The 21,346-nt window shown below is 47.1% G+C and overlaps 1 protein-coding gene across 1 annotated transcript in view; it reads right to left on the reverse strand.

The window, feature by feature from the left end:
* Nucleotides 1-9,916: 9,916 nt before the first annotated feature.
* Nucleotides 9,917-21,346, reverse strand: part of CDH4 (cadherin 4, type 1, R-cadherin (retinal)) — a 460,866-nt gene continuing 449,436 nt past the window's right edge. The window contains exons 12-16 of the mRNA XM_010569772.1: nt 19,450-19,683; nt 18,122-18,355; nt 13,845-13,984; nt 11,792-11,956; nt 9,917-10,163 (exon numbers count right to left, since the gene is read on the reverse strand). Coding sequence (XP_010568074.1) covers nt 9,957-10,163; nt 11,792-11,956; nt 13,845-13,984; nt 18,122-18,355; nt 19,450-19,683 — 980 coding nt within the window. The 3' untranslated portion in view covers nt 9,917-9,956. The remainder of the gene's footprint in view (nt 10,164-11,791; nt 11,957-13,844; nt 13,985-18,121; nt 18,356-19,449; nt 19,684-21,346) is intronic.

A 21,346-nucleotide genomic window follows, 5' to 3' on the forward strand; every position in this document is an offset into this window, starting at 1 on the left:
GCACTGGTTTTTATCCCACCCCATCCATACCTCGGCCTGGGGAAAGCTGTGTCAGATATGGCAAGACACCTCAGCCCTGCCTTGCCTGTGCCTCAAAGGCTGGTGACAGGTTGTTAAACCCCTGATGCAAAGGGCTGGGTATCGTGTGCGGAGCAACGAGTGCTCAAAGTGCATTTTTGCAGAGGACTATAAATGCTCTCGCATTACCTGGCGGTTACGTTCCAATCAATATGGTTTTCACAGACCAGGATTAGTTATGTCACCTTTTGTACTCCAAGGTAACTCAAAGTACTTCATAAAGTAATGAGTTTAGCTATAGATAGCACAGGTTAATGGCGTGGCCATTACATGCTCAGTGATAAAGCTTCCGTGCGGTCTCGGATATTATAAATCTGGTTTATTAAGAATGGAAATATTGACAAAGACCCAATTCTGCCTTATTCCTTCTGTAGCCTCCCAGGGATTTTTGACAAGCCACTTCTGGCAGCTTCCAGCACAGATAGAGAGAGACTTTAATCTCTCAGAGGAAAACTGCTACTTTAGGGTGAGTATTAACCCATTGATTTATATTTGCAAACATTTGCAAGTGTTTGGAGGCTAAAATGGAGCCAGGTTAAGCATAAACCAGAGGGGCTGTGCTAATTCTCTAAACCAAGATAGGTTTGAACTACTTTTTGAAATGATGCTGGCCGGACAGGGCCAGCTCAGCTCTCCATCCTTCCCATCTCACCTCCCAGCCTGAGCATCATGCCCGGCTGCCCGGCTGGGTCTAACAGCTGCTGAGCGTTAGATGATGATTCTTCCATATTTTTATTACCAGATCTAAAGGTAGGTTTTTTTTTTAAAGGTGCAAATGACAAGCGAGCACCCAGCACCAGGGAACTCCACAGCATCAGCTCTTGCTCACCAAGGAAAACATGCCAGGAACCTCCTACAGAGAGTGATTTAACGACTAAAAATGCCCCTAATGGTAGCTGCTGCTTTAAATTAAATTCCTGTAGGAGATGATACAGGTTCTGCTGGGTGACCAGGCCTTTCAGCAGGCAGTCACATCCCTTGAGCCAGAGGAGGAGAGGTTGTTCGGGAGGAGGAGGAGGAGGAGAGGTTTTTCGGGAGGAGGCAGGAGTCAGGAGCAGCCTGACGGGGGGCTGCGGGAGTGACTTGGGCAACCCCCCCCTTTCCCACTGCCAGGACAGCTTCGGGGCTCTCCCCATGCTGATGGTTCCTGCTGTTATTTGATTTATCGCCTTCAGAGAAAAATAGCTCCTGGGGGCAGATCTGACACCCACTCCCCGGTGTCCATCAAGTGGTGCCGGAGCCTGCCGGGCAGCACCTGGTGCATGAGCCTGCACTGGCACTAAAATATCTCATTAGGTCTTACTAATCCTTTTTTTTTTTGCCTTTCCCACTATGAACCATGTGTATAAAGCCCCCCACCCGGTTTTACTCTTGTCTCCAGGGCAGGGACGGTGTGTGGTTTGGGGTTCATGGCCCCGCACACAGCGAGACCCCGGCCCCAGGGTGCGAATCCCCAATTAGCCGGGGAGGGAGAGTTTCCCTTTCGCTGCAGGTGGAAACGACCCTTCCTAAAGCCACCGGGTCGCTAATTAACACAAAACCCACGGCATTACTTGAAGCGAGGTTTCCCCTTCCAACCCTGTCAACTGAGTGCGGCTCACCAAAGCCTCCAGGCATTTCAGAAAAGGTTTGGGGTCATTTGGGTTAGGCTGGCTTAAAAACTACCTTTCCGAGGAGGCGGATGAAAGGTGTCGACTGAGGCATCCCTCTTCCCGCTCCTCTTATCTCCATCAAGAGGGGGCTGGATGGCTGGCAACAGCGTGGAGGGCAAACCTGACAGCAAGCCATGGCCTTTCAGAAAAAAAACCCAGGAGTAGCCAGGAGGTTACATGAAATTTTTATTTTTCAGCCCTGGCCATCGCACAAGGCCCTTGTCACCGGGCTGGAGGTGTGCTAGATTGCAGCCTGGTCCTTGTATGCCCATCACAGGGAGACTCTGCCATTACTCACAGCCACCCCCCACCACTGGCTCCCTGCTCGCAGAAAAGCATTGCAGAAAAAAAAAAAAAAAATTCTCATTAAAAAAAGAAGGTGGGGAGCGGGAGGCGATGAGCAAGGGAGATGGATTGTGCCGTGGCACTGAGATGAGTGTGGAGAAGCTATACATTAACCATCATGAGAGGGGAGGGGGGAAAAAAAAAAAAATCCCACAGCTCTATCAGGAGAAAGCGTTTGCTGTTGTGAAATGATGTTGCTGCAAAGGTCCTGGCGTGCCTGCGGCTCACTCCGGCCGTGCTGCTGGGTGAGGAATCCCCAGCTCCGGGGTTCAGGCTGGCAGCGCCCGACCCCTCTCTCTGCATTGCACCAACGTACAAATCGTTAATGTCTTGTTAACTCTGTCCCTCTGTGCAGGATCTGCCTTGTGTGGGAAAGGAGGACATCTAAATAATAACCCGAGGATCGCTGCCATCTGAGCAGAGAGAAGTGCCCATGAGGGTAGTGGCAAAGCCCGTCGTCCCCTTTGGGTACCCTTGCTTGCCCTTAGTGCCTTTCAGTTTACACCGGGATCAAGAGGGATGCTGCTGCTCTGGCTAAGGAGTGCTCGTGGCGTGGTGCTGCCATCGCTGTGGCTGGACGGAGACGTGCTGGGGTTATTTTCAAGGTAACTAGTCAAAAGAGCTATTTATTGAGCTGGGCACGTGGTTCCCGCCGGTGTCCGTGTGTCCCAGTGTCCCCTGTCTGACCCCCCACGCATCTTGGTCCTTTGCAGCACTTTCGACCCTGCTTGGAAAAGGGAGAGGGATTGCTGCACAATACAGGGTCTTCTTTGCAACAAATTTACATGCTACTGCTATTAAATACAGCCAAAGAAGCCAAAGCTCAGTCTCAGGGCTCCTTGTTAGCACCAGGACACACTACTGCTGGGCAGAAGAGATGCGCACGCCAAGGGACCGTGAAGGTAAAGGTGCTCAGCTGAAGCACGCTCCTGCTCACACACAGGACCTCACGGGGTCTTTAGTTACAGCTGAGCAAATTTTTCTTTATACATGGAATGAATTTTGGAAAAAAAAAAAAAAAAGGCTTTGGATTTTTTTTTTTTTTTTTTTTAGTTTTTTGAGACAAGGAGACAGCTTGGCCAGCGGTTAATAAAAGCATTTAATCTTCCCAATGCTTCCTCCACCCACACCCAGAGCCTATTTTAACAGTAGTGTAGTATTGCATATAGTTTTGGTTGGTCTTTTTTTTTGTTACCTAAAACCGCTTAATGTGTCTATTAACCCAGGTATTGGTTAAAAAACCTGCTCTCTATTTAAAAAGATGTGGAGGAAAAAAGGTCTTGGTAATGCAAAGGTTTTAGTCTGGAGAACAAAGAAAAGTTCAGTTATTTTGCTTTTTGAAAAAAAAAAAAATCATTAATCCCGGTGTGCTTCAGTTTGATCTGAACCAAATTCTATTTCAAGTTCTGACATCTGCCTTTGACTTGGGAGAAAAAAACCCCCAAGCCAAGAGCCTATAATAATAATGACTGTAATAATAATTATTATTTTAAATTTTGGTACAAAAGTCCATGGATTTAGGGGAGGGTGGCTGTTTCCATCAGCTTAGTAAAACTATTCGCATGGTCAAACTTAAGCACGCAGCTGAATCATTTGAGGAACAAGACTTTCTGCAGGCAGATAAGAGCCTAATGACACGATGATGAGAGCCCAGACTTCCACAGATAGCAGAAACTAATATTTGTGATGCAACAGCCTTGCATTATTCAGTAGTTAAAGATAATTCTAAGAAACAGAACAGCTTGAGAATTAGCAAAACTAGCAATAAAATATTCTTAGCTGACTCCGGGGGGAAGTAAATTGCCATGTACGGGATTTGCATTCATCTTAATGTTTATTAAAAATGAGACAGCGCTGCTTTCCGCATGCTCGGCTGGAATAGCTCCACGGCTTGCTGGAACCTCGTGTCCTTCCCGGTCCTTGCTCAGCCCCGGGAGCCTGCGGGACCTGCTGAGGCCTCTCGCTAACTCATTGCACGTGTGGGTTGCTGTTGGGGTGAGGGTGATGGAAACCCAACTATCCGCTCAGACCCTGCTAGCAAGTAAAGACGCCGGCAGGTACCTCAGTTGTGCTAAAGCACAAAGACCTTGTGTCGCAGGAGCGAAATCGCCACCCGACTGATTCGCACCGACAGTTTAGTGCAGCACGAACAGGTCCGTGGAAGGAGGAACCTGCGCGATGGCCTCCTTGCTGCTCGAAACTACTACGTGGGCTGGGGGCGAGCCACGCTTCTTGCTTTAATGAATGCAAATTTCCCACCACCACGCAAGCAGAGAAGCAGCGGGGATCTCCGAAAAACCCACCGACACCTGCGTACGTGGACCCACACCTGCAACCAGGCACCCGTTCACCGGCTCCCTGCAAGCGTTAAGTGCCATTAGCAAATGAGCTGGGGTGCACACGTGGGGAAGGACGATGAAATGAAAGAATAAAAATAATAAAAAAAAAAGCAAGTGAGACTATTCAAAAGGGGGACTTTATTTTTATTACACTGGAGCCAGGCGTCAGTGCGCCAGTTCAGCTTTGATACACAATAAATCAGCAAAGCTGTCACTCAGTTTGGAAACCAAGATTGCAGTGGCACTAAAAACACACTGAAAACATTTACTTTCTTCCCTTTTTTTTTTTTTCCTCTTTTGTTTTTGGTACAAAAATGGTACAAACAACAATACAAAATATTTGTGCTGTTGACGGTTACAAAAAAAGGTTTTTGAACTGGGTTAACGGACGCAAACTGCTTTTGCGCTTCAGCGTGAATACAGCAGAACAGCAGAAGTCTTCCTTGAGAACAACCACAGTCATGCGGGCTGCTACACAGCTTCTCCATCATAAAAGGAAACATGCAAAATCATAATTAAAATTAAAAAAAAAAGAAAGAGAAAGTGCTCCAATTATACACCTATATGTTGTTGTTTTTTCCCCTATTTGATCTGTAGCTTCAAGCACTAACTACATTATGTACACATTGTGTGAGCAATTGTATATGGGGTTGGTGTGTACTGGAAAGAACTTTTATTTTCCCCATGAAACTGAGTTAACTTTGCGTGGGAGACACCTATGTTGTCTAGCTGCTGTTTTAAACATACGCATTCATCGTTATACAGCATTCCCCCCCCCCCAACATTTTTTTTTTCACACTTACAATGAAGAGCTCTAAAAGACATCACAAATAAAAGTCCCGTATTTTACCTTTAATATGTTTTTTTGAGACTAAACAAAGTTGCAATCTTGGCATATTGTGTTGTACAGACCCTGCACTGACCATTACCATTCTCCAATGCGCGAACGTCTACCCTATGCGAAGCAGTTGCAGGTGATACAGCCATCTCCTAAGTCCCACTTACTCCTGGAGGCTGGATTCGGACCCGACTATCCCTAAAAACCCCTTCAAAGAGGCCCAAAGTGGCTCAGCCGCAGGGGAGCGAACTCCCCATCACCACCTTACGACCGCCAACGGCATCGCCCGGTCCAACAAAAAAGGAAAAAAAAAAAAATATGGAAAACGCAAAACCAGAAGCGAAACTATGACTAGCACGTAGGACACCTAGAACAGACTTGCCTATTTACTGTCCTTAATTAATTACCTGCTGAATCTCCTCGTTGCCTCGCAAAGCATTTCCGCAAGCGATGCTTCTCCCTATTTACAAGGCTCCATAATAAATAGACTGCTCGGGGGCTGCTCCGAGGCCGCTGGCCGCGTTCTGCCAGAGGCGGCTGCGGGTACGACCCTGACGTCGGACCTGCACGGTCCCTGCCTCGGGGACGTGCAATCTTCATGCCTAGGAGGTAGGGGGGCCACAGGAGGGGTCCGGCGTGCCCCGATGCCGCGGGAGCTCCCCGTCCCCGTCCCTTAGACGGCGCGGAGAGCTGCGGTGGTGTCCCCTGGCAGCGCTATGGGGTGCGACAGCGGTATTTTGGGGACGGGGTCCCTTCCACCCGCCCGACAGCAGGTCCTTCCCCACCGCCAAGAGCGGGGACTTGAATGTGTGGGCGCTACTTTAATTAAAGTTTAATGCTTTAGTTTAGTTAGAGAACAAGGATTCTGGTCTCAATGCATTAACCTCTTCTGTGGCCTGTAAGAAAAAAACGGCGACCGTACTTTCAGCCAAAGTTGCCGTTTCCCTCCACCGCCGGCTCCTTGTAAGGTGCCGTCACCTCCAGCCGGGAACGGCAACGCCACGTCGCATCCACAGGGATCAGAGCGGGGGGACAGAGCAATGGCACGGTCGCCTTTTCAATGGGACCCCTTGGATTAATGTAAGGTTTCTTAGCTGGGTTACAAACCGTAAGCAATACTAACAAGCAAAAAGGTTTGCAAAAAGCAATCTATTTCCATTGCTCGATGTGCTCCTTCCTTACCTTCCGCTGGTCCCACTGCGAGGAAAGGGGCCTGACGCTGCTCCTACTTGTGGGGCTGTAAAGTTCAGTAGTGGATGATGCAGGGAGGAGGAGGAGGAGGAGGAGAAGGGAGAGGAGGAGGAAGAAGAGGAGGAGGTCCTGCAGAGGGAGACTGCACAGAACTGGGTCAAAGCACAATAAACTAGTTGGTTTGATTTATAGTCATGCGGGGTTGGAATGGCTGGATTGCAAATGCCGCAGAAAAAATATCTGCTGCCGAATGGAAACAGGTTGGTTTATTTTTAAGCACTCAAACAGTTTTGTTTGACTTAGGTTGCATAAACGTTCTGAAAAACCTGAAATGTTTAGACAAGCCGAAGTCTGACAGCATCTCCTTTGCGGCCAAGCAGCTCCTTTCACCACGCGGCACGTCCCCCCCGGGTGACAGCGGGGCGATGCACGCTGCCGACCGGTCCCTACAGCCTCCGGCCCTGGTCCCGCAGCAGCCATCCCACGCCGCTGCCATCCCCTTCCCTACCTGAAATCCATCACCCCAGCCAAAGCCGCAGCAGACAGCAAGCACCAAGCGCTTCTGGAGCAGGGATTTAGCTACAGCTCTCGGCTAAGCGGTGCCAGGCGGATTGCACGGCACGGTTTACGGCGGAGACCCAGCCGGCCGGCATCGCGGGATCTGCATGAGCATCCCAGGAGCCGCGTGGAGCCGGCAGGCAGCGGCAGCAACCCAACGGAGGGAGAACCACCGGCATCACCCCGGCCCTCGAGCCACGTCCTTCTCCTGAGTCGGTGATGAAGTTACGGTGACAGACACGAAACACTGACGGGTAGTCATCAGCGAGAAACACTAAGTGCTTTTTTATTATTCGCTACTTCTGCTGTGACCGGGCAGCTTCTGCGGAGGTGCAAAGCCCAGATGGTGAAAAACTCCAGCCCGTGGCTTTTCCGACAGAGAAAGGGAAGAATCAAGCCAGCCCCGTGGGCAAAGAGCCGAGGCTGCAGGGCAACGCAGCCCACCCGCGCCAGGCAGCTGGAGGACAGGGGCTGCGAGGTTTGCCGAGGGCGACCGGGAGGAGCTGGACGCTACGTGGCAGAAGCAAACTAAGACTTTCACAGCGGTGACACGAGACGACCGAGTTCCCGAGTACGGAACGGGAATTTGGAAAGGCGTCAGGTGCCGGCAGTTTGCCAGGCACCGCGCCTCATCCTGGCCGAGGCCCGTGCCGCCGGCCCGTGCCCGTGGCACGATGTCCTCGCCTCGCTGCTGCCATCGGAGCCGTCCCTCTCCCGAGGTCCGAGCCATCGCCTCCTGGTTTCCTCAAGAAACTTGAGGGAGCGGGTGTGATCGCTCTTCCGAGCCGTGAAAGGACAAACTGACCCATCGACCGACCGACCGACCAAGACAAAAAAGAAAGATCGCATCCTTCGTAGTTAATAACATATTGGTAACGTTGGCGTCCCCTCGGGCAGACTTTTACCACATTCCACTTCATACAAGACACATTTCAAATGCTCGTTAATTTACAGAAATTGCATTTTATAGAAAATACGATACAATGAAATATAAAATGCACTAGGAGCATTTCAAAAATCTATAGAGACGATCTTGCAGCCTAGTATACCCTCTGAAACGATGCCCACTCATCACCGCAAGCTCTCGTCCTCTCATTCTCCCGCTCTCTCGTGTGCACGCGCTCGCTCCCCCCCCCCCCCTTAACTCTTAGCATTCAACTTGAGAATTAATAGAGATATCAAAAAAAGCACGATTATCCCCTGGATAATCACCTTCCAATACTGTGCACATTCTTGGATTTAAATGAAAATATATCTAAGCACTTTTACAAGTTTTAGCGAACCCACTGCAAAATCGTCTGCAGAATATAAAACACAGGTAATCCAAGATTTCATAGCACATTAATTAAGTGGCTCATAATCCATTAAATGTGGTTTATATTACACATCCATGCAGTCTAAATCATTTTACAAACATTAGACATAAACCCACTAGTCCAAATCAGTAAAGGAAAAATGTAATAAAAAAAGCTAGTAACTATTTGTTATTGGTTAAACTGACCCTACATATAAACTAGGTAGTATGCTACCATTTATAATACTGATGTTGAGTTACGCCTGGATGCTGCAAAACCTCTTGCTGACTTGGCAATGCTGGAGCATATTAACCACAAGATACTTAATAGGCCCTCGTTGCACTTCTTCTCCAAAAAAACACATTTACTACAGATAGCAGCGCCTACCCATCAAAGAGAAAGGACACACATTAGCTGAGTTACATGATGTTGTTGAGCTTTGGCTACTAATGCTCCAAGGCATTAATGTTGTACTAAACTAACTTCGTACTTACGGATGGCAAAAGTGCTGATAAACTCTTCCCGCCCTTAGCGCTGCCCCGGCCTCGAGCGGAGCCGCTACACGAACGCCTGCCTTACGCGAGGAAAACAGCATCCATCGGCTTTCGTGCTAGCGGGCGTCCTCGGAGACGTGGGACACCACCGCCACCTAACCCAGCTGGTATTTACATCGCTCAAGAGGTCGTGGGAGCCAAAACACGCCGATAGCATGAAAACAAACAAATGGGCCTTTGGTCATTTCACAATTTACTTCGTAGGGTTTAGGCAAGGGCTGTCGGAGATTTCTGTTGCAATAACCAAAGGCTTTATCAATGCTATAGTTCTATGCAGCTACATCGAGTGTGACCAGGTGACAGCAGAGCCCCTAGTCGGTATTTTGCATCAGGTAACACTGAATTATATACAACATGATGACTAGTTCACCACCTGCTGAGGCTTAAAGATGGCTGTTAAGATTTCGACTCAAAACATCTTCCCCCCGCCCTGACCCCCTCATCCTCTTCCACCCCAGAATGAGTCACCCCCTTAAAAAAAAAAAAAAAAAAAAAAAAGGCAAAAAAGAAACAATCTCCACAGTTCCTTTTTGTTAACTCCTTCCCAGCTAGAACTGGCTTAGGGTCACAGGGAGTGCTGCCCAGGATGGTTGTGTGTTTGTTTTCATCACTCCTGAGATTGAAGGGAATCTGATACATGCACCAAAAGGCACTTTCAAATATATATATATATATATTTTAAAAACAGTGCTTCTGTTCTAAGAAATTCAAGTTAAGACAGAGTGCCTTTCACTCTCTTTAGTCATAAAGCAGATAAACGAGCAATATCCCAGCTGACATTAAAAAACCAAACCAAAACAACAAAAAAAAACCTGCAGCAGAGACAAGTGTTCATGCGAGACAGCTCAATATTCTAAAAAAAAAATTGGAAAGGAAAAAAAAGGAAAAAAAAAAGAAACCTCCTATATCACCACTAAAAATAACAATACAGTCAGCAGGGGATATTAATTAAAAAAGCTGCCACATCTGTACAGTTCTTGCTTCTGCATCGGCTCTTTTTGTTAATGTTGTCATCTGTGGGTTTGTTGTTTTTTTTTTCTAAACTGTTTTTTATTTTCTTCTTCTTCTTCTTTTTTTTTTTTTTTTTTAAATAACGTGAGGTCAGTTTAATCTTCCTCGCCTCCCCCGTACATGTCCGCCAGTTTCTTGAACCTGGGCCCCCAGTCGTTAAGGTAGTCGTAGTCCTGGTCCCCGGAGCTGGAGGAATTGAGGGAACTGACGGAGCCGGCGGTGGAGCCGCTGCCCTCGTAGTCGAAGACCAGCAGGGAATCGTAGGGGGGGGCCGTGGGGTCGTTGTCCGCCGCACGCAGGCCCTGGGAGGGGGCAAATACAGGGAGTTACTACCTGCCGTGGGGTTTTATGGTGATGGTGCTGAGGAAGGGGGTTCGGGTAAAGGCTCTGGGCTGGTGGGATGTTTGGGATCCCTGCAGCAAAACTAAAAGAGGACGGTGAAAAGCTAAATGAGGATGGTGAGAAAATGAGGGTCCTGGGGCTTCCATGTGCCCCTCCCGGGGTGGAGGCCTCCCAGCTGCACCCAGCAGAAAATCCACTAACTCCCAGTCCCTCTGTAAAAGAGCTGGATGGAGCGGGAGGGGAGTTATTTCCAAGGATCCAGCTCTGGATCTGGAAAGTTTTCAGTTCTGGGACAGCGTGTCCTTTCTGGGGTTGCCTGTTAAGATTTTTAGCTTGGCCAATCAAAGAATGAACAGCACTCTTCCTCTCCTACCAATAACCATTATTTTAATTTTGATGATTTTGACTCCTTTAGGAAAAAAAAAAAAACCCACAAAAACACTCCTAGCAAAATTCTGCAATTAGGAGAGACCTGGGGTGTGAAATCCTGGGCAGAGGTTTGGGAAGCACTGCTGTTCCTGTGTGTTGCGGGCAGCAGTGTAGGCATGCCACAAAAATGGCCTCGGGATATGGAGAAAAAGAATTGCCTTGCTGCAGCCCGGTGTCAGGAAAAGCCTAGTGGAATAGACCTGCAATAAAGCAAAACGTTCTGCATTCACACCTTCAGAAACCCCTGTCTCGGCGTGGGGAGATGGAGCAGGTTTTACTGCAGTGAATAGCAGCCGGAGCTTGTGGAAGAGCGAGTCTTCACGTGCATGGATGTGTGTAAATGTGCACGTGAAGGATGGGCAGGAACAAAGGAAGAAGGAATTTTAATGATGAAAATAAGAAAAAAGCACAGCAGGAAATGGATATAATAATAGAATTAAATCGCTATAACATTCATTTTTCTGACTTAGGAAATGGATGGTGTGTTTTGTCTCGGAGGAAATAATGCATTGATTGGTTTGTAACCACTCAATCACTCAAAACTAAAACTGAGACAAGAAATACTAAATATTTGTACAAGCAGATAAAGGAGCAGTAATCTAACATAAAATAAAGAAACTCTCTGATCTGAGATGCACCCCTCTGTTCTGTACACTCTTTGAGGCTTTAGACCAAACAGAGCTTACTAGGAAGGCACAGACTGGTGAAATAATTACAAGTCCAGGAGCCACAAATGGCGCCTTTGGCTTTCGGCAACCCACGCGGCTGCTTTGCCACCGCCTCCCCGCCACGACGACACTCCTTTGGCCACATCCAGACAACGTTTTTACTGACAGCAACTGCAATATTCACAGTAATCCAAGGGAAAGCTGGATCAGGTTATACTGCCCAGATGCTGAAAAGCGTGGTGTTTGTGATATCCCCAAGTCAGAAATCTTAGGGGTTTTGTTTGCACTTTGGCTTTTGACAGGCTTGGTGCCTTCATTAGGCCAAGTCCTGCATCCTTTGCGCACACAAATTGTTCCCCTGGCTTTGATCAGACTCCTCATGTGAGTTATAGCATCACTCGGTCCATGCAGCCAGGAAAACGTCGCATAGCTGATGCTAGCTGGCTGCTCAAGCTTTTAAGATGTGACACAGGACAGCCTACAGAACATACCTCATTAATAAAGTCACCAATATCCCCTGGATGTGGGATTACTGGTCTTACAGGATACTGTGGTTCAGCACCAATAGGTCTTTCATCCACCCTTCTGACTCCAGGTGTCTTGTTCAGCACGTGATCCATGGTCTCTGGCTGCTGGAGCTGGCTTAAATCGTAATCCTGTGACAAATGGAAAGGCACAGAGTGAAACCAAGAGCTTTTCATTCAGATCATCTACTCACCCAATGTACAAATAAGTCGAGGGGTCTAATCCTATTTCAGCTGAAGTTCAATGGCAAATCTTATCCCCGGGTACGTAACACCTCTAAAAATCTAAATTACAGATGAACCTGACCTCTGAGTAGCTCATAAAATTGGCCTCCTAAGGGTGCATCCTAAAACACAAGTTAAATCAAATATTTAAATATTTTTTGAATATTTCACACAGCGTCTAAATCTTTGGGATAAAAAATAGGCTTTTGTTTGCATGTGCATAGATATGTGTATAACTTTTTGATGAAATACATAATGTAACGTAGACACAGTGTTGGTAGACATATTATTGCAATTACATTTCTACAGAAGTAAAACCATTAAAATGTGTATTGCATTTATGCATGTAGGCCTTTCAAAGTAATTATGTTCTTTCTGCTTGTGAAAAATCCCAACAGAATAGGTTTCTATCAGGGAATGAGAACCAGGTAATATTTCATTAAAAATGTATTCATGTAGGTAATGGTGTTTTGCTGCTCTTCCTTTGCTGTTATTTTTAACGAATCCTTTCTAAAATATTTAAGCCTACAGTGTAGTTGCCTGAAACCAGATACTTCAGCTAGTTCGAATGCTTATAACAGTACTTTGTTCTACCGGTAAAACTGTTCTTGTGCTCAGACGGGGATGATTGAATCTCCAGGAGCAATATTTATAAATAACTTGTCAGTGACAAGAAAAAAGAAATGCTAATTGCAAGGATTTTTCCGTGGAATAAGAACTTCTCAAGTTTCGGGCAAAATCCCTGCCTCGGCTCCCCGCGGTGGCTCACCTTCGGATGCTGCCAGGACCTCCACGGCAGGACACGCTGCTGTGGTTTCGTCTAGCCCTTAAGCACCAGCCCTAACCACTGACCTTGGGACTCACTGACACCAACCACGAACGCAGCAGCCTCTGCGCAGACCCCTGAACCACGCAGTCCGTTTACGCAAGCACGAATAAAGCCATTATACGATGCAGAGCCGCATAATTTGTGTGAACTTTGTATTTGAGAGTGTCGTGGGCTCTTTACCTGTGTTAGGTAGGAATAAAAAAAAGGCGACCTAAACACGAGTGACCAAACTTTTCTATTTTAGCTAAGGAAATACATTGGTAGCAGAGGGACAGCACGTCCCAGGAGTGCAGGCCAGGGAAGTTTTCATGCAACATCAGCATCGGTGTCTGTAAGAAGGAGCCAGTGCAGAAAAGCTGACGCATTCAGGCAGACTGTGGCTTAGGGCTCTGTCACCAAGCACAGCTTTGCCACTGTACGCTTTGCGGTGAAAAAGAAAATCCCCAAATGTATTTAGACATTTCTCGCAAACCACATCCAGAAATTAAAAGAAATTAAAGGCACATTAGAGACGATTAAGGAAATGCAGGGAAAGCCCACAGAAGCTCGAGGCTCAAGCAAGCCAAGGCAAGTGCCTGCAGCCACAGGTCTGGGGGAGGGTGGTGGCTGCTAGCTGGTTTTACTAAGATCTCTGATAGCGAATATACAATTTTAATGACCACAATAGCAGAAATATTGTTTGAACATGAGTGTCAGTAGGTCTAGGGGGTAGCAAAATCCACGTAGCACCGGCCTCCCTGCATGGTCTGTTTGCACAGGAGTGCCCCAGTGACACGCTGGACCTAAGCTGGCTCTGACCGATCAACGTCCTTGCCACACTGGGGAAGCCAATAAAGCTGCTGGGGCATAAACAAGGGCGAACGCAACCCTTTGGGAGTACTTCAGTGAAAATAATGCGGTTTCTGCCTTTTTGAGAGTACAGATTGCACAGCTGCTCCTTGGCCACGACCTGCGGGCTCTTCTCACCTGGTCTTCCTCTCCACCTCCTTCTTCGTCGTACTTCAGAATATTGTCCCTGACGTCGTCCTCGGGGTCGATGAGGAGCTGCTTGGTATGGCGCTCCTTCTCCCGGCGTTTCATCCACACCACGAACAGCAGAACCATGGCTGTAAGGGAGAAGCAGCGGGGTGAGCCTGGATCTCATGCGGCGTGAGGCCAAGCCACGTGTGCCAGAGCGCGGCGGCGTGTCCCAGCGCCTCGCCTGCCCTCTGCTGCAATGGTGTTCCCCTCAAGCCGCTAGTAAGAGGAATAAAATTTTATCGTATTGCGTGTTCTAATTTATAAGGGAGAGATCAGCGAGAGCTGTAAATACTGTGACAGGCCTCCACCACAAACACTTCTTTAAGATCCATCACGAATGCTGATTGAGCTGATGTTTATCAGAAGTTGAACACACAATCAAAGGAAAAGCAAACAGCAAGTGTGAAAACCGATGCTTTCTGAAAATATTTGATCTAAATCCTGAATTTTCAGGATTAGATTTCCACCTTTATTTTATTCAGGGGCATAAAATAAAGGCAGAGGAAAGAGAGCTGCAGAGGTGCTGAGAAACACACAGGTACCGATGACCAGCACCTGTGCACGAGCGGCTGTTCCACCAGCGTGACACAGCGCTGCCCGTTCAGGTCGCGAGCCCTCGCCACAACAGTCATTTTGCTGTTGTCTGCAGCATGCCACGCAAAACTGGTTTGGGGAGGGTGGCTAATACTGGGCATGTAATCCAATTTGGGCTCACTTATACTCTTTTTTGGTGAGTGAGGGAGGCTTTCTAAACTTCCAAGACCACATTAGCCAGGACATTAGCACATGCATTTGGCCATCGACCTGCAAAGCAGATCTAAGATCATTTGAAATCCTTTCAGATTTCAGATTCACAAGGGAGAGCAAATCTGGTAGCACACAGCCAGCCTCCTCAGGCATCAGCATTTATGTGCCAAGCCCTGGCTAATCTCTCTCAGTACGGTAACGGAGAGACATGAACAGTTCTTGAATCATGAGAAACTTCCCCCACTTAAACAACTTTACCCAAAGGGAATGACGGCTGCTCCACAACCTCATTCTTCAAAGGGTCACCCATGTCCCAGGGGCCGTGCGCTCCCTGTGACTCACTGCATGGAAGTCGCTCTGGGAACTTAAGTCTCCACTAACATAAGGCAACCAGACCTTGTCTTCTTCAAGAACCTGTTAATATGTTAGTTTTCATTCTCATACTCAGTAGCAGCAAATAATGCCATCAAAAATGAAATTAAGCCTGGGCAGCTGATGCAGTTACACCTCCCTGTGTCTGCTTTCCCTCTGTTCTCCACGCCAGCCACACACGAAGCTGTGACGGTGGCAATCTGCAGAAGAAGGGAGAGATGGATGGACAGCGGAGATGGGAACGTGTGGCCGTGGGAACGCATTCATTTCACTTAGGTCAACCCTTGACTGTGCCAAAAGAATTCAGCCGACGTAAGATCCCAAGCTCTCTTTATGTTTTTTAGCTGCATAAGGAGAAGGAACAACTGCTGTTTCCCACCATCTCATACTTTGCAGGGCTTTCTTTCCCTTTGCCTCTTCGTGGAGCCTCGGCACCGCTTCACCGAGGACAAGGATGGAGAAGAGACCAGACTCTGGGCAGGCAGCTTGCAGCCCCACTGTGTGGGGAGGTGGTTAGGAGGATCTGAGTTTTTCCTCCCAGCACCAAAGTGTTTATACCCAACAGGAATTCAGTGAAGTGAGCAGAACAGGACCGGACAGCTAATTACTGCCATTGTGTGCCAATTGGCTGCCATCCCTGCCTGCCAGCTAACAGAATTGTTTTCAGATAGTTCAGCATTTCTTTAATGCTTATCCTAGATCTACTCAAGAAAGAAAAAAAAAAAAGGAAAGAAAATGTAACTCTTATCTGCGATATAAAACCTCAGCTATTTAGCAGACTATTGAAGTCCTTTTCTCGTTGTTCCTTTTCAAGTCCCTCACAACAAGATACCTGCCTAGTCCAAAAAGACAATATTATAATGGTTACCAGGGTTTATCTTTTTCTTTCCTTTTTTTTTAAAATGCTACTTTTACATGCACTTGTGGAAAAAAACTGTGCCATTAACGCCTTTACAGCTACCTTGAAAAAAAAAAGACCTTCGAAGTGTCAATAGTGGATGTAGTGCACTCTCCTTCCTTTTATTCACTCTGCAGAATGGGAAGTGCTATTACTGCTGTTAGACCCATTTTCACTCTGCATGTAGTTTTCCTTGAAATCTATTGTCTTCACCGTTCACAATTTTTTATTGCATTGCTCTTCTAAATGTGTTATTTGTGCAGCTAATACATCAGGTATCGGGAAGAAGAAAAAAACCTTTGAGCAAAGGTGAAGGCAGAAACTTCCTTCACCTGAGCAACCTCAGATCTGTCCTCTCGCTGCTGCTTCCCTTTAAAGCCATCAAACTTTGACCTGCTGACTCTAAAATGGCCAAATAGCACAAAAAATCCTGCATCTGCCTTTTCCCAGGCTATTCTTCAAAGGTCATGATATAAAACAGATAGAAAGGATGCAAAACACTGAAAGGATGTAACTGGAAAACTGCTCATCGCAAATTACATTTTTCATCACTGATACAGTGCTTTGCAGCTCTTGAAGATAAAAAAAAGTCAATTAGAATTACAATGAATGTAAAAATAAGCTTTTGTAATAAAAACCGTAATTTAAAATGGGATAATGTATCTGAAAATGAAAAGAGGAATCTCTTAAATCAAATGTCCTTCAGCTGAAGTTAATTTCAGTCAATAGGATTTTCAACTGTTTAAATCATATTTTAGCACTGGATTTATACAAGAGCGGCAAAAAGAAATCCCATGTTTAATCACTTCTGTGGCTTCCAGTGCAAACTTTTAGCCGACCAGCAGCAGCACACCTGCAGGTCCCAGCGTACCAAACGTGGCGGGACTGACGAACACCCCGTCTTCTTCTGGGTATGCAACCGTGGTGCATTCACAACAAACGCCCTTGCCGAAAGGAGCAGCCTAAAACATTTTGCTACTGGGACCCCATACCCAATGAAAGACAGACATTGGGCATCGTGGCTAGGCACTGGGATGCTTCCACCGGCTCAGATGGGCTGGATGAGGAGCGGGGACTGCACAGCCACAAACACCCGGTTTTCTTGCTTGCTCTCCAGACTGATATGGGAAATCAATTATACAACAATATATTCCCATCGCTGGCCCAGGAGGGTGGATGTTTGCCCAGAGATGACCCATTCTCTTAATGTACCGTATCATATCCACATTAGGTGACATTTGTAGCATACGTCGCTCTGTCTGCTCTCTGTTTAAACACATTGGGGGTAAATATTAAATGTGATTTAGCACCATAACTCCCATTAGCTTTAATGGGAGTCCCATGGTTTCATCCTGTGTTTCTTGATGAATATTTACCTCATTGTTCATTTCAGCGCTCATTTTTATCTATTCCTACTGTGCCAACTCCTGCTTGAAGTTATAATGATATCATTTTTATTTTTAAGTGTGTGCACACATAGTTACTGGTAATGCTCATGAAAGCCTGGGACTAACGGCATTGCTGGGCAAAAGGGATGGCTTTGCCTTGAGCAAAGGGATGGCCAGCTCTTCTCTGCAACGCACCCCCAGCCCTCCAGTGCTCCTGATAAACTGAGGATCCTTCCTCTAAAAACACAGTCCACCACGATTCTCCAATCTGTTGTCATTTTAGAAGCAATGGGAATAACTACCATTCTTCTTTTCCTTTGAACAACCGGAAACCTACAGCTATGCAGTGGCTCTGCAAGGGACTAGCCAGACTCTCATAACCAGTACATCTGGTACTGGGAACCAGTATATCCACAGCCAGTCAGGGACAGTCAGGGATCTGAGAGCTACGGGGGAGAGTCTGCCACAGGGTTTTGGTCAAGTCCTTCAACTTTTTCCTGCAGAACGTGGGGAATCATATTGCACTCACTACCTACGAGACGCTGTCAGGTGTAATGATGTTCGTAAAGCTACTGGAAGTCTTAGAAAGAAAAGTCCGACGCATGCAGGGAATGCTCTAGCTCGTTTTGCTGACACTGCAGTGAAGGAGGTTCGAATGCAGGTGTGTGAACCACCTCCCGCAGCCCAAAGCTCACGGCTCTGTCCTTTGCATGGAGCTTGCACGGCCCTTGAAAAATACCCCGTACAGAAATGAGGCAACAGGGAACAGGATGGGAAACAGGAGGTCTCCCAGCGGTGTCACCCCCTGAGGTACTTACTTAGTAAAATAATGATGCAGATCAAGATGGCGATGATGGCGCCCGTGCCCAGCCCCGCTGCAGCCACCGCCCCGATGGTGGTGCAGTCGCCATTCTCGTCGCACGGGCACACCTTCACTTTGATAATGGATGTGTTGTACAAGGGGGGGTTTCCTGAGTCCGTCACGACGATCGGCACATCATACACACCCGCTTCCAGGTACATGATTCGTAAACTAAGCTGGGCGTAATCGCCTGGAGAGACCAAGACAGACAGACAGGTGACAGACACTCTGGCAGAGCCTTGCAGCCACGCTTGTACAGGCAGGGCTCCTCTGCCAGAGCAGTCTTCCGAGTTCTGAAGAAGAGGCTATTGACAACACACCTGGGCAGGACAGCTTCAGACTTCTGCCCCAACAGTGTGGTCAACAATCGGTCTGTCTTTGCAAAATACCGTGCGTTTTCACTGCTGCGCTAACCTACCTTGATGCCGTTTGCAAATCCAGCTGCATGCGTTTAAAATGGCATGAAATGCAAATACTAAAGCATGGATGATGTTCCCTGGGTCTGGGCTGCCCCTGGCTACTGTGCGGGCTCTCTACTCGCCCACCCTCCCACCTTGGGATTTTTGGGAAGCCCTTCGCCCCTTGATGACACGCTCAGCCAGAGAATCCTTCTCGTGTTCCCTCCCATTGCAATACAAGAGCTGGGGGACTGAGCCCCGAGCTGCGAGGGCACAAGCTGTTGCCCCTGGCCTGGCAGAAGGTGCCAGACCTCAGGGAGAGGGACCAGCTTTGAAGCCAAACCAGCCCATGGCTCCATGGTATTTTCCATCCTCTGCTGAAAGTACCAATAAGAGGAGCAATTAGGGCCATTTGTGGTTGCATGCTGCAATATAAAAATCCTTCACATACTGGTAATCTTCACACTTACCTAGCCCTCCTGGTTCCATGGTAAATTAAAAGGCTGCCTTTATGCAATTATGGTCAGAGAAATGAACATTGATCCTGATTGTGGCTTATGACAATTACACTGGAACATAAGGAAGACTGATAATAGCTTTTTTCCCCTTGGCCATTATGGATGATTTATACTCTGTTCACTACTGATAACTGTTCATAATTATGAACTGCATTAAAAAAAGCCAAGTGCCAAGGCTCTTAGAGTTATGCTGCAGGTCTGATACAAATCATTTCTGATTAACTATCTTGTCTATAATGTCAGCCATAATGTGCTTTAAAAAATAAAAATCAGATAAAAAAGTAGGAAAGTTTGGAAGTTTGAAAGCGCACGTGGCCTCATTAGTGAATCAGAGTCCAAATGTCCTCAGGATTGCCTGCCCCATTTACCATTCAGCCGTGTTATGGTCCAGTTCTTCCTCACCGCAGATGGCACACTTGGCAGCTCGAAGACAAAGGGCCCAACGTTTGGATCAATGTCAGCATCCGCGGCTGTTATGTTGATGACATTCAGGTTTGGCTTTTCACAGATCTGTGCCTCCTTTGGCAGGAGCTCAGGAGCATTATCGTTGATGTCGATTAGGTAGATCTGCAGAGTGCCAGTGCCGCTTGCGGGGGGTATACCTGAACGGGAGAGGCAGAGCCAAACATGGACTGATGACCATTACTTGAGAAGCAGTGGGAATGACAACTCCGTGGACCAGCCCCCTCTCTGCCTTCCAATTCAATAAACCAGGATTTTCACCCTCCTTCCTTGGACCTTATTAGGGACATACCGCACTTTCATGGTCCTTTGCTTTAAGAGGTATTATTAAAACTTCCCGAAGCCTCCTAATGTTGCTGTTTTTTGCTCCTGCAGAACATGGAGGTTGAGTTCTGCAGATTTGTAGCCTACGGCAATGTCCTTAGTCAAACTCTAAAAATACAAGGAGGTGATGCCAAGCTGCTAGTGCAAATTTTGGTAATGGCTGTTTTGAAGAGGAAAAACCATTAGGAAGACAGCTAACAAGAGGAAGAAGAGGGCTTGGAGGGAAGAAGAAAAGTAAGTAGTGCAATCCATTGGTCAGCATTTACTGTAGCACTTGCTAGCCAGTTTTTAGATTTGCAGACTATTACACTGCTTCAAAGAAAGCCCAACTATCCAGCCCATCCCATAGTCAGCCCTAGCTTTAGCGGTGAAAGGTCCTTGCTCGAAGCCTACAGTGTGGGCTAACCATCACCAAACACGATAGGTGATGCTATGTCCCAATATTCAGATCTTCATCCCCTCTACATGTGTCTCAACCAGCAGGGTTGCCACAGCACAGCAGTCTTGGTCCTCCAGCCCCTTATTGATGAGGAGTCACATTTGTCAGACTAACGACCACTTACACGAAGTAATACCTGCTCTGGCAAGAGAGAACAGCCTTCCCAGAAATGGCACAGTATTTTGAATTTCTCTCCCCACACATACATCTGGCAGCTGCATCTTGGCCTGCCCACTGCCTCCCTTCTCAGGCAGCATTGCTTCAGCAATTCTTTTTTAAGTTTGTATTTTCAGTCCTGGCTCTCCCTCCCAGTGCTGGATATAAAGCTACACAAACCAGTTCCCCACTTTCAAATGGTGCTTCTGCTTCCACAGACTTGCCTTCCTACATTCCTTTCTCATTTCTGCTCCATTTTTCAAGGGAGCCTTGAAAACTCTGAAGGAGCCCTGAAAAGCCTTCTTTCATGGTTCCTACCTAAGCTCTTCAATCACTGATCTCATCCTTTCATCTAATAAGCACGGGGTAGGCTTCCCTCTAAAACAATGTCTTTGATCAGCCTTGAAAGTTTCTGGAGAGACAGACAGCCCATCAGGATACTGGGGCTGAACATGAAAACTGACTTTCGGGACCAAGCAAAGCGATTTCACTGTTTTCATGTTACTCAGAGTATCTTCTGGGATGAATGCAAGGCCCACACTCTAACCTCTGAGATAGACTGAACGCAAACTAGCAGTCCTGAGAGGCACTAACTGGCACGTGGCTGAAACAACCTGCAATTGCTGCACGTACAAATGCAGTTTTGTAGGGCTATTGGGTATTGCTGGGCTCCGGTTCCTGGTGTTTTTGGTTCTTCGTGCTCCTGAGTGCAGTTCTGGGGCAGTCTCAGGAGAAAGGAAAAGTAAATAATTCTTTAAATGTCCAAGTACTACAAACCATGGAACATTTCAAGTTATTTCAGCTGTCTTATGTGCAGAGAGCAAGGACATGGAAAGAGCAGGTACTGATGTACTACAAAGGATCCTTGGACTTAATGCTCCAGA

The sequence above is a fragment of the Haliaeetus leucocephalus genome, unplaced genomic scaffold (genome assembly GCF_000737465.1).
Source record: "Haliaeetus leucocephalus isolate CR32 unplaced genomic scaffold, Haliaeetus_leucocephalus-4.0 Scaffold273, whole genome shotgun sequence".
Taxonomy (NCBI): Eukaryota; Metazoa; Chordata; class Aves; order Accipitriformes; family Accipitridae; genus Haliaeetus; species Haliaeetus leucocephalus.